The sequence below is a fragment of the Toxorhynchites rutilus genome, chromosome 2 (assembly GCF_029784135.1).
Source record: "Toxorhynchites rutilus septentrionalis strain SRP chromosome 2, ASM2978413v1, whole genome shotgun sequence".
Taxonomy (NCBI): Eukaryota; Metazoa; Arthropoda; class Insecta; order Diptera; family Culicidae; genus Toxorhynchites; species Toxorhynchites rutilus.
This window is the reverse complement of record NC_073745.1, coordinates 218,703,219-218,716,646: the sequence shown is the minus strand read 5'-3', so window position 1 is coordinate 218,716,646 and position 13,428 is coordinate 218,703,219. Positions and strand designations below refer to the sequence as shown.

General features: G+C 42.5%; 2 protein-coding genes across 2 annotated transcripts; one reads left to right on the top strand and one right to left on the bottom strand.

Annotated features, from left to right (window-relative positions):
* Positions 1–3,900: 3,900 nt before the first annotated feature.
* On the bottom strand, positions 3,901–5,328 carry LOC129766691 (uncharacterized). The gene has a single exon (XM_055767279.1). It carries the CDS (start codon positions 5,326–5,328, stop codon positions 3,901–3,903), a length of 1,428 nt encoding a protein of 475 aa, XP_055623254.1.
* Positions 5,329–9,074: 3,746 nt separating this feature from the next.
* LOC129766690 (uncharacterized) lies at positions 9,075–9,743 on the top strand. Its single transcript, XM_055767278.1, has one exon. The coding sequence runs from the start codon at positions 9,075–9,077 to the stop codon at positions 9,741–9,743; it is 669 nt and encodes a 222-aa protein (XP_055623253.1).
* The last annotated feature ends 3,685 nt before the right edge of the window (positions 9,744–13,428 follow it).

Here is a 13,428-nt window from a genome sequence, read left to right as displayed (position 1 = left end):
TTCTACTTTTTTGTAAATCAAGGTATCAATGTATGCGCTGTAATAAATTGAATATTTAAAATTGAATTTAAAAAAAATCTGTAAATTCTGTATTTTTGCTGAAAATCTGTAATTCTGTATATACAAATTCTGTATCTGAAATTTAGCGAGAAATCTATAAAATACAGAATATTCTGTATATGTGGCAATCCGGATGACAATGGTATTCGATGCTTTTCGTACTGTACGCCCAACATAATTGGATTCTGAACGGACGTTTTCCTCTTTTGGAAATTTTGTTAATGAGATCCGATCTAGATTAGAAGACAACCAAATTAACATTCTCTGTGTCCCTAAGAATTACTTTAACACTAGGTTTACACGTTATTTTGACGCATTTCGAATTTTATGTGGAAAATTACAAAAATCAGCTGCATTTATATTCCATCTCCACATATTCCACTTTTATAAATTGATCGAGGTAAATGTATATTGATGTTTATTTTCTTTTTTCTTCCTTCAAATTGACGCATGTTCGTAGAGATCGGTATATAAGAAACGTCCGTAAACCAAGTGTTAATCAGCAAAAACTTGCAAAGTGTTTATTTGTAAACTAATCATTATAAATAAAAGCCGTTCCTTCAAGTAAATGGTTTATTTTAAGATATATTTTTTACCGATAATTTCATCAGTTTGCTAAGACATATGTAAACTGACCTAAGGAGTTCTGGAAAATAAGAATACAAAAAAAAAAGACAGCTCAATATGGATCATCCCTTCCTCGGGTTTTCCGCTTACCAACGAATTTGGCCTCCCATTTTTATTTATATAAAAGATTACATATTTTTGAATTTTATAAGGTTTTGAAATCGAAGTTACAGCAAATGCTCACACTTGAAAACCACCCTTGAATAAAATCTCTAATTTAATTTCACTGGACATATAATGATTCATCTTGTCACTGCCCATGTTTGTATAGCAGCCGCTCCATGCCAAACCGATATAGTGGTTTTCAGATTTTCGTCAAAAGTGGTAATTTTGTTCTCATCACAAAACATTACACTCTTATTTTTTTCGTTAGGGTGACCATTCCATTTTAGGGTGGTTCGAAAATCAATGATGTCCACTTTTTCCCCAAAATGACTTTATTAAAAAAAATCATAACTTTTGAACCACTGAACCGTTTTAGTTGATCGACATATCAGATTAAAGCCAATGGGGTAGCCTTTTATTACAAAATATTTAACCAGCAAAAAATGTATTTTGTTTCCGTAATTATTGATTGTAGTCGTTTTTTTTATGTTTTCATGGCTTTGAACTAGAGCGCTATATTTGTTTATATTTTTTCTTGAAAGCTGAGGATTTTCTACACAACATACCTCGATATCTGAGATGCTATTTTTTTTTTTGTTTCTAAAATATGTTTTTCCAAAGTTATCCGATGGCTCGAAAAAAAAATTCACCTTTTTTCCATTACAAAAATTTATAACATCTGAACTACTGGACCGATTCAGATAATCGACATATCAAACTGAAGCTCATGAGTCAGCTTTCTTTGAAAAAAATTACTTTTTGGAAAAATATTGATTTTCGTTTATGTAATTATCGTTTGAATCAGTTTTTCATAGTTTTCTCCGTTAAAGATAGAGGGCACTATATTTTTTTTATAATTTTCTGAAGATCAAGATTTTTTACATAACATATCTAGATATCAGAGATGCTATTTTTTTCGTTTTTGAGATATGATTTTTCAAATTCAACATGTTTGAACCCTTAAGTGCATGATGATGTATATGTACATCAGTGTTTTCTTCCTTACATAATTTCTAAACGGTAATTCAAACACAGTTTTTTAATTTTAATAGGTATTTAAAAAGGAAAATGCATTTAATGGTTAAGACTTCGTTCAATATTCCTATGTAACTAAACTAGGCCTATGCGACTAGAATCCAGTTTCCCCACACGTGTGGTATTTTTTCAAAGAAGGTTAGCTTATTGGCTTCAATTGAATATGTCGATCATCTAAATCGGTAAGTTGTTAGCTCCATATTGCCCAGTGATCTTGCATTATTTTTTTGTAGTTGCTGGAAATGCTTGAGACGATGTGTTGGAACGGTCGTATAATCTGGATCTGGCAGACAGTTTAAAGATGAGCCAGTCAGAAAATGCCCTGGAGTCAATACGTCTAATTCGGTGGGATCGTCGGATAATGATGTGAGAGGCCGTGAGTTCATATTGGCCTCAACATGGGGAACTGTGGAATAGTCTTCAAAAGACAGTTGAGTGTTGCCAATTGTTTTCGACAAGGTTGTTTTCGCTGTTTTCACGCCTGCCTCCCACAGGCCGCCAAAGTTAGGTGCTCTTGGTGGAATAAAGCTCCACTTCATTCCCGAATTTGTGCAGTTGTTAGCTATTGTTTGCTGATGATTTTTGTTTTGTAGGAAATGGTAAAGTTCAGCCAGTTGGTTTTTTGCTCCTTGGAAATTGGTTCCATTATCAGAGAGTATTTCCGCCGGTGTACCTCTACGAGCGATGAATCGACGTAGGGTGGCTAGGAAGGACTCTGTCGATAAGTCGCATACGAGTTCAAGGTGGACTGCCTTCGTTGCAAAACAAACGAAAATTGCAATGTATGCCTTTCTTGAACCTGCTCGGCGGTGTACGGCCTGAGATAAACTGGACCACAGTAGTCTACTCCGGTGATCGTGAATGGTCTGCCAGGGATAGTGCGTGCTGTCGGTAGTTGCCTTACAGGCTGTTGTATAGGAACAGGGTTGTGGCGAAAACATCTGACGCAATTATGAAAGATTTGCTTCGCGAGTGTCGTACCTCTGATTGGCCAGAACTGCTGACGCATGGATGCCAGGATCATGCGGGGACCTGAGTGTAGGGTTTGGGTGTGGAAATGCGCTGCGATGAGACGCGATAGTGGGTGTTTGTATGGCAGAATGTATGTAACAATTTGAGATAAGATTTTTTCGACACAATTTGATTCTTTCTGAGGGATTTGATCTCCTCAGAGAAAACTTCTGATTGCGCACATTTGACCAATGAATCTTTTGCAGTTCCTAGCTCCGATGTAGTCAGGAATGGTTCTACGATTTTGCTTTTGAGTCGACACATGTTAATAAAGCGGAGGACGTAGGCGGTAACTCTCACCAGACGCTGAAAGGATGAATAACGTTCGAACAAGTGGAATGGTTCGGGGACATTTAATGTCAGCACTGTTTTACGTCGTTCAGTAATTCCATCGTCAGGTGGGTGTAGCTGTGTTTGTTTCGGCCATTCGTCTTCCTTCTTATGTAGCCAAGCTGGACCCACACGCCAGCTCTCAAGTGAGACGAAATCGTTCGGCAGTAGCCCACGTGAAATGTGATCAGCAGGGTTTTCAGGTCCTTTCACGTGGTTCCAAGTGTCTCCGTGTGTGAGGAGTTGAATTTCTGCAGTGCGGTTGCCTACGAATGTTTGCCATGTATTGGGTGGAGCTCGAATCCAGTGCAGGACAACCATCGAATCTGACCAGAACCAGCAAGGAATTCCCTCCATTCCTAGCGCTGCAGAGGCCTTAGCGTAGAGTTTCGCTCCTAATAGTGGAGCACATAGCTCCAATCGCGGAAGGCTGAGTCGTTTTAGTGGTGTTACGCGTGATTTCGAAGCGATGAGTTGTATGTTTATTATGCCATCCTCACTGGTCGATGATCGAGCGTAGATACACGCACCATAACCTGCTTCAGAGGCGTCGCTAAATACGTGAAACTGCACGTCCTTTTGTTGTGGTGCTAGAAAGCAACGATGTACTTTAAAGTTTTTCAAAACTGCTAGCTGGGCATAACATTATCTCCACCGTGCTGCGATTTTATTTGGCACTGGATCGTCCCATCCGATACCTGCCGACCATAATCGTTGCATCTGGATTTTTGCTCACGATATAACCGGTGACACGAGCCCGAGCGGGTCGTAAAGTTGGGCAATTGCAGAAAAGATTTTTCGTTTCGTCCAATCATCGTTGTTAGTTGTGGCTCGTACATCAATGCATAGTAAGTCTGGTTCCGTCTCCCAAACGACTCCCAGAGTTTTGACTGTCGTTTCTGACACTAGATGAAGTGTTGTTGATGGATCGGTTTCACCATGATTCAAGTCTTCTAGAACGGCACGTTGATTTGAATTCCATTTTCGTAGGGGAAATCCTGCTTCTGCCATTATTGATTGCATTTCGTTTCTCAGTGGTATAGCATTTTCGACGTTATCGGCTCCCAATAGGAAGTCATCCATGAAAAACTCGTTTTTCAGTGCCTTTGCGGCTAGTTTATATTTTTCTCCAGCATCGTTAGCAAGCTGCTGAAGAACCCGGGTGGCCAAAAATGAGGATGGAGACAAACCGTAAGTTATTGTCTGAAGCTCATACTGTTGGATAGGATCGGATTGATTAAATCTCCAAAATATTCGTTGGAGAGCTGCATCCTCAGAGTGGACACGAATCTGGCGATACATTTTTTCTACATCCGCTACAACAGCGACGGAATGTTTTCGGAAGCGAACCATTAAATCTACCAATTCATCCTGCACAAACAGACCCGTTAGAAGAGCATCATTGAGGGAGTAATTCGTTGATGTTTTTGCTGAGCCGTCGAAAACTACCCTGACCTTGGTTGTCGAACTGGATTCCTTAAAAACCGGATGATGCGGGAGAAAACAGACCGTTCGCGTTTCATTCATCTGGACCTCGTTGTTTACCAGTTTCATGTGACCCATCTTTAAGTATTCTCCCATGAATTGATTGTAGCATTTTCTTAAATCTTCATCTTTTTCCAGACACCTTTCCAGATGTTGAAATCTTCTGAGTGTTGTGCTTTCCGATTCGCCTACTAATTGGTGGAAGTCTACACGTTTTGGATAACGTACAACATAGCGACCTGATTCATCCCTGTGCACCGTATTTTGAAAATGCATTTCGCAATCTTCTTCCTCCCGAGAGCGGAGTTTTTTACCCGGCAGTTCTTCAATGACCCAGAATTTTTCAATCGCTTCATCTAATGGATCTGTAAACGCTGCGTTGCAGCTCACCCGTGCATCCTGTCTCTGCCGATCGACTTCACCAGCAGCCACCCAACCAAAGACGGTGTTGATAAATATTGGCAATGAGTTGCCAACCTTTCGCACCTGGATCCGGCCACCATCCAAACGATGAAAATCGTAAAAATATTGCGACCCAAAAACCATGTCAATCGAACCAGGAGTGGCGAATCCTGGATCAGCAAGCTCCGTATCTGGTGGCGGTTTCCACAGTTGAAAATGAATCGATGTGGAAGGTTGATCATCTGTAATACGATTCATCACCAGAAAATCCATTGGTTGATGGAAATCGAAAATTCTCGAAGCAATGGTTGCAGATACCTCACAAGCAGTTTGATGATGCGATCGCCCTATGCCAGAAATTGCTACCCTCTTGTTGCGTCGCGGAAGTTTAAGCAATTGGCAAAGATTTTGTTGGAGTAGTAACCTGCGATCTAAATAGTTGATAGGTAGTATCCTGGAGCAACCTTAGTAACCGTTGTTCGTTTACCAGGATAAATAGATGTAATAAAATTTTCATTACTTGTTCAGACTTTGACCAACTCACACGTTGTTTTTATTTCCACTCACAAGTGGTTATGGGCCCAGTTCTGGCCATAGCCTGAATATTAAGAGAAGCTTATTTTCGATTCCGAAACCATGATCCCGAGAGACACGCCCCAGAGCAGTGGTGTTGGAAGTAATACGAGCGGATGTACGAGGACGGCAAACAGTGGCGCAGGATTACCGGCTGGTGGTGATGGCGTGCGGCCCGCAGGTGTTGTTCGTGCCTTTGGAAACCCTGTAAATCTTTCGAACATGGAGAAGCTGCGTGGACGTGAAAACTATGCTTCATGGGCTTTCGCAATGAAGATGACCCTAATAAGAGAAGGCTCCTGGCGAGCAGTGAAGCCAACTCAAGGTCAAGAGGTCGATCCCGAGATGAGCGAACGAGCGTTACCTGCGATTTGCCTAAGCTTGGAGAAGAATAATTATAGTCTGGTGAAGAACGTTGAAACGGCAAAAGAAGCGTGGGAAAGCTTCAGAAATCGTTTCAGGACAATGGACTAATTCGTCGTTTCGGATTGTTGGATAAGTTGACGTCGGTGAAGTTGGAGGAAATTGGTTCCGTTGAAGACTACGTCGACGAACTGGTAACAACTGCTCAAAACCTGAGTGAAATCGGATTCGAGGTAAATGATCAGTGGCTGGCATCGCTATTATTGAAAGGATTGCCAGAATACTATAACCCCATGATCATGGGACTGCAAGCCTCAGGGATTGAGCTGACGGCCGACACCGTGAAAGCGAAAATACTTCAAGACGTGAAGTGGCCGTTGAAAAGCTCCGGAACAGAGGGCGCGTTATACACCAAGCAGAATCAAAAACCGAGACAGTCCAAGACCGAGAAGAAGAACGGAAATTGTTTCAATTGTAAGAAACCCGGACACTTCGCAGCAAATTGTCCGCAGAAGCAACCAACAAAGAACAAAGGCATGGTTTTATACGTGATGCTAGCTGTTTGAAGAGGAAAAGAAGAAGAATGGTACTTCGACTCAGCTGCAAGTAGTCATATGACCAGATGTGAAGAAGGTTTCAAGAAGCAAGAACGTTTGGAGCACTCGATTGATACAGCAAATAATCAGTCGATAAAGTCCGTTGCAAAAGGGTTTGTCGAGCTAGATCTCAAAGAAGGAAGCATCGAAGTTCAAGACGTACTGCTAGTTCCTGACTTGGCTACAAATTTGCTATCCATCAGCAAGATTTGCAAGAAAGGTCTGAAGGTCGTTTTTACGGCAACGAAATGTGAAGTTTTGAACGACGATGGCGATGTGATTGCTTCAGGGACGGAAGAAGATGGTCTGTATCGATTGAACCAAAAGAAGGAGAAGTCATTCCTGATGATGGATTCGAATATCTGGCATAGACGATTGGGACTTATCAATCAGCAGAGTATGGTGAAGTTGATGTCGATGGCAGATGGTATTGTGTTGAAGAAGGAAGCTCTTCAAGATTGCATTGCTTGTCTCCAAGGAAAGCATGCTAGAGACACTTTTCACGCAAGTAGCACGAGGGCAGAAGGCCTACTGGACTTGGTGCATTCAGATGTATGCGGTCCTGTTGAAGTTCCATCGCTTGGAGGAAGTCGATTCTTTCTAACTTTCATCGATGACGCAAGTAGAAAAGTGTTCGTGTACTGTCTGGAATCGAAAGGTCATGTGGCAGAAGTATATGAGCAGTTCAAGTCACTCGTCGAACGGCAAACGGGCAGAAAGTTGAAAGTACTTCGCACGGATAATGGAAAGGAATATGTCAATTCAAGAATGCGAAAAAATGTGCACCGAGACGGAGTTGTGCATCAAACAAGCTGTCCGTATACACCAGAACAAAATGGAGTAGCCGAGCGGATGAACCGCACTTTGGTCGAAAAAGCAAGATGTATGTTGAATGATGCTCAATTGCCAAAGAAATTTTGGGCAGAAGCTATTTCTACAGCGGCATATCTAGTGAATCGCAGTCCGTCCAGATCCTTGAGTTTGGTTACACCCGAAGAAGCGTGGTCCAATCGAAAGCCGAATTTAAAGCATTTGAGGGTGTTTGGATCTCGTGCGATGTTTCATGTCCCAAAACAGAAGAGAAGAAAATTCGATGTGAAGTCCTGTGAAGGTGTTTTCGTCGGGTATGCAGACAATTCAAAAGGGTATCGTATTTTCAATCCTGATTCTGGTGATGTGATCATTAGCCGCGATGTGGTGATTTTGGATGAAGGACGACCATCAAATATGCTGAAGAAAGATCAACTAGAAGCTATTGAGTTCATGGAGTTGTTCACTTGGGTTGAAACGAATGCCGGCGACGTGCGAGGTGGCGTTCCGCCAAGAGTTCAAGATGAAGTTGCAGTACCGATGAATGCAATTGTGCCAGATCAGGCTAACATTTCGGATCATTCTGCAAATAATGTGGTGCCTAATCTTGCGCTCCCACCGCAATTTTCAAGATCAGCTGATGAGCAGCAAGGGTTGAGGCGCAGCGGTCGGGAGCGCTCATTTCCTGGCAAGTATTCAGATTTTGTGTGCTTTAGTTCAACTGCTGTACAGAATCTTTCCGAACAGTGCGAACATGATGATTCCGACAATGAGGGTGTTGCGGACGACGGAGATCCAACGAGCTACACTGAAGCATTGAATCAAGCGGACCATCAGCACTGGAAGAAGGCCATGGACGAAGAAATTCGAGCGCTAGACGAAAACGGTACATGGGTTCTGACTGATCTACCGCGAGGAAGGAAGGCGATCAGAAATAAATGGGTTCTCAAGACTAAACGAGGTGCTGATGGCGATATCGAAAGGTACAAGGCACTGCTAGTTATAAAAGGATGTTCCCAACGCGCTGGTGTTGACTACAATGAAGTTTACTCTCCGGTGGTGAGATATTCTACCATTCGTTTGCTGATGGCGTTGGCAGTTCAACACGATCTCGACATCGAGCAGCTTGATGCAGTAACTGCATTTCTGCAAGAAAAGCTCAAAGATGAAGAGATATACATGGAACAACCTGAAGGCTACGTTGGTGATCCCACGAAGGTTTGCAAGTTGCGAAAAGCTTTGTACGGACAGAAACAGTCAAGCAGGGTGTGGAACACACAACTGGATGAAGCGTTGAAGGAGTTCGGACTGATTCGTTCCAGTGTAGATCAGTGCCTGTACTTCACTTTCAAGAAAAACGGAAAGATGCTATTCGTAACAATCTATGTGGATGATTTTCTAGTGTTCACGAATGATGCAGAAGCCAATAAGAAGCTGAAATCTTTCCTGAATTCCAGATTCAAAATGAAGAATATAGGCGAGGCGAAGTTCTGCCTGGGACTGCAGATAACTCGTGATCGAATGAACGGAAAGCTTTTCCTCGATCAGAAAAACTACATCGAGGATGTTTTGAAAAGATTCAACATGGAGAATTCGAAGCCTGTTGCAACGCCAATGGATTCCGGCAATAAACTAGACAAGTCGATGTGCCCCTAGACCCCAGAAGAAGTAGAAGAGATGAAAAAGGTTCCCTTCAAGGAAGTGGTTGGTTCGTTATTGTATGCAGCACAAGCAACCAGACCGGACATAGCGTTTGCAGTTAACTTGGTGAGTCAATTTTCTGCAAACCCTGGAAGACAGCATTGGGAGGCTGTAAAACGTATTATGCGTTACCTTCGTGGCACATGTGACGAGAAGTTGATGTACTTGAAGAGCGGCGATTCCCAGTTGACCGGTTATACAGATGCGGATTGGGGAGGAGATACTGATACGCGCAAATCAACAACGGGATACGTGTTCAAGAAGATGGGAGGAGCCATCTCGTGGAATGTGAAGCGGCAGTCATGCGTGGCTTTGTCATCTTGTGAAGCGGAGTTCATCGCATTATCTAGAACGACACAAGAGGCGTTCTGGTGGCAGCAGCTTCTTCGGCAGATTGACGGTGAGCAGACAATAGCGATATTTTGCGACAATCAATCCGCAATATGTATGACTCGCAACGACGGATGTAATCCCCGGACGAAGCATGTGTCTATCCGTTACCAGTTTGTGAAGGATGTTGTTGAGAAAGGTGACATCAAGCTCCACTACATCCCTACGCACGAACATCCGGCTGACGGATTTACAAAGGCTTTGGCGAAACAGAAACATATTCAATTCATGGAATTGACCGGGATCGTAGGTTAAGGTAGTAGGTAGTAGGTAGTATCCTGGAGCAACCTTAGTAACCGTTGTTCGTTTACCAGGATAAATAGATGTAATAAAATTTTCATTACTTGTTCAGACTTTGACCAACTCACACGTTGTTTTTATTTCCACTCACAAGTGATTTTCTGACATCAGTTAGCCTGGGAACCACTATCCAACATTGCCCTCGCGAAGTGGGGCCTATTCCATTTGTCCTTCACCTTCAACAGCACGGTAAGAAGAAAGACGTGCGTATCATGAGAACCCAATGCCAAGTTTGTCGAAATTGATGTCACCGAACTAGACCCTGATCCACCGGAGTTCGATGCATCTCCAGATGCTGATGGGTTATCCATTGTGGGAGAAGGAGAGGAACCAGAACCAGGAAAGCCAGGATGCAGGAGTGTGTGATGCTTTTTCGAGTACGTTCTACATCTGAATTTCGAAGGACAATCCCGTGCCATGTGGTTTCTGCCCAGACAATTGGAACAAAGTCGTTTTGAATTCGCCAATTTCAAACGCTTGTCCACTGTAAAATTGTTAAATTTGGAACAACGTGATATGAAATGCTGTTCCCCACACGAGACACAACTTGGACCCTTGTTGTCGGTCGCCGAGTTGACCGACACCTTAGCTGCATGTGTTTTAGTTGAATGTGATGGAGCCGCCGAGTGCACGACGGATGTGCGTTGATCAACATTGACTGCATCTAACACTCGTGTCTGTTTCTTCAGGAAGTCCACCAGCATCGCATAGGATGGATTTTCGTGCTGCGTCGCATGTGCCTCCCAGTGCTTATGTGTCACGTCGTCGAGTTTCGAAACTAATACCTGCGTCAACATAGCCCCCCAACCACTTGTCGCCTCTCCTAATTGGTCAAGAATTTTTGTATTGCGCTCAAAGCAGTCTATTATGTCGTGAATGCCGATCGCTGATTCCTTTTTTATTTTAGGATATTCCAGAAGTGCGTTGAGGTGCCGTTTTTTCAATAGATAAGTATTGGAGAATCGTACAACCAAGCCATCCCAAGCAACCCTGTAATTTGCGTCACTCATCGGATAAGCATCGATTAGTTTCAGCGCATCACCCTTAAAAGCAGCCCGCAGATAATGAAATTTCTGTATATTAGACAACTCAGACGAAGAATCAATTAAAGCGCGAAAAGTATCATGGAACTGTAGCCAGTTTTCATAGTTCCCATCGAACTCAGGCAGGCTAATTTGTGGCAAGCGTACGAATGTGTGTGCGTTACTCCCAGCGCCAGGTGTAGAGAAAGTACTTGAGGATTGCGCTGCCTGTTCTACTAATTTTCGCGGTAGTTTGCTCTCCAACCCTGCCCTTACCTGGAAATATTTTTCCTCAAATTCTGCCCTAATCTGACGGTGCTCTTCTACATTCTTCTACAAGAAAGTCGACGATGTTGTCCCTCACGTGCAATTTTGGTTTCAGCTTCTTTCCCTTTCCATCATAGGAAAGAAGCTGAAACCAAAATTGCACGTGAGGGACAACATCGTCGACTTTCTTCGCCGCACGGAGCAATTTAACCTCGAATACCGTTCTACAAACGAAAGCCAAATCAAGCTTCGTATGGAGAAACATCATGGGAAAGTAGCCGGTACGATTCCTAGGAGAGCAACAAGAGTAGCACCCTTCGAGAGACAAATGAAGTTTTGGACAAGTACTCAACTTGTGAGCCTGTCAATCAGGCCTTGTATTTCAAATTCTCTCGGTTGTATCGATGTGACGAATATTGCACTCGTCCAAGCCACAGGTTGAAGGCACAAATATAAATCCAGCGCAGAATAGGCCCAGCTAGCCAGAAGTTGAGAGCCACTATCCCAACTCCACTACCGGTAGTATAATCCACGCCGCCTTTCTATGAGCTGTAATATACGACAAGCGAAGCACCTTCCTGATTCGAAAAATTTATTTGGACAGGTACTCACCTTGTGAGCCTGTTAAATAGGCCTTGTATTTTTCGAATAAATATCCGTTGGAACAACGAACCAAAATTGTTATCACTCCAGTAATCCGCGTTGGTGACAAATCCTAATTCTGGTCTTCCAGTAGATTGCTCCAGCCAGCCATACACCGTGTCTCCGCTCCAAATTATTCAGCCACCGAAATGTATACCGGAACAGAAAAAACAGGAAGTGGGTTATATCTATGGTATAACCGCAAGGGTGACGTAGGACTATCGTTGATTTAGAGATCATTTGTATGAAGTTGAATCTGAATTCATTCTGAATGAATTAATATTTGGAGAACTTCGAAAACGAGAGCGTTACGTTGGAGGCACAAGGTTTTATGCATCCAATATTGGATACGGAAATATCCTACTGATGGGGAAGAATAATCTTCAGAAGCTATCCTGTTGATTGCGATTGATTGAAAAATCACAAAACCTAATGTATTTGGTCACAGTGTTACATGGATAGAAAACATTAAAATAAACTCTTTCATATGAATGTAATTTTAAATTCCCAGAGGAACTGGCAGATTATTTTCAGTAACGATTAGATATTTCCACATTTTCCTCGATACTGGAAGCCCACCAGTGGTTAATGCTAACTCGATAACCATCTGTTAATAGCACTTGATTGAAACATATTTGGTCACAGTGTTACATGGATAGAAAACATTCAAATAAACTCTTTCACATGAATGTATTTTTAAATTCCTAGAGGAACTGGCAGATTATTTTCCGGATCTTTCTCGATCCAAACGGAAACAATTCCGTGCGTGTATGTGTGTGTGTGTGTGTAGCGGCTGCTTCGAGATCTTCCCGGGGAACCGTTTGTAGCATCACTCTCCTCCTGATGGATTCCCTTCTGGCCTAAGGTGCACAAACAGGCTCTTGGTGACACCGTTCATCCGCGCTTTCATGATAAATGAAGAGCTTCACCACAACAGCGACAACATGCTCCAATCGCTGTTCAATTAGAACTGAGTGGATTTCCGAGCGGCGCTCGCTTATATACCGATTGGTGATTTCAATAGCCTGTTTTGAAAGCAAATTTAAGACTATTGAAACAAGTTTTTGGATCAGAAAGTAACAAGTATAGAACGCGTAGACATTTTATCTTTCGAATGAAGTGTTTATCATACCATTTCGTTCAGTTGTTTAGGAGCTATTAACACTCAAAATCTCGGTCTTCGGCGCAACGCTTTCGTTTTCGAAACTTTGATTTTACACCTCGGTATAGAAATGAAAGACGTAGTCCTACGTCAAAAAGACCACGTAGAACGTACAATTTAATTTTGTTTTGTTGGACAGACTCTCACCTTTTGAGGCTGTTCAACAAGCCTTGTATAAATTAAATTCCAAAATCCAAATCCAATTTCCTGTTCCAAATACACATTGCGCGAAGTGATGGCGCCTCAACAATACAGACTATTCATTTGAATACGCTCTTTGAATTCGCGCATCAAGAATGGCGCATTGTTCCTGTCCATCCTATTGTTCCGATATCCGAAGCAGTTGGGACTTCCGGAATTGATCCTTGAAACACTGAATCCTGGTCACGGCACCAAATGTTGCGACGCATAAGTGGTCGTGTTTCAATTTGTGCCGGATTCCGTGACGGTCCCCTTTTGCTAGTAGCTTTTGTTAACTTCGCGAAATCTCTCCCAGAGTATGAAGCGAATTTAGTTGTTCGATTTTTCAATTAAGAACACTGTTAGC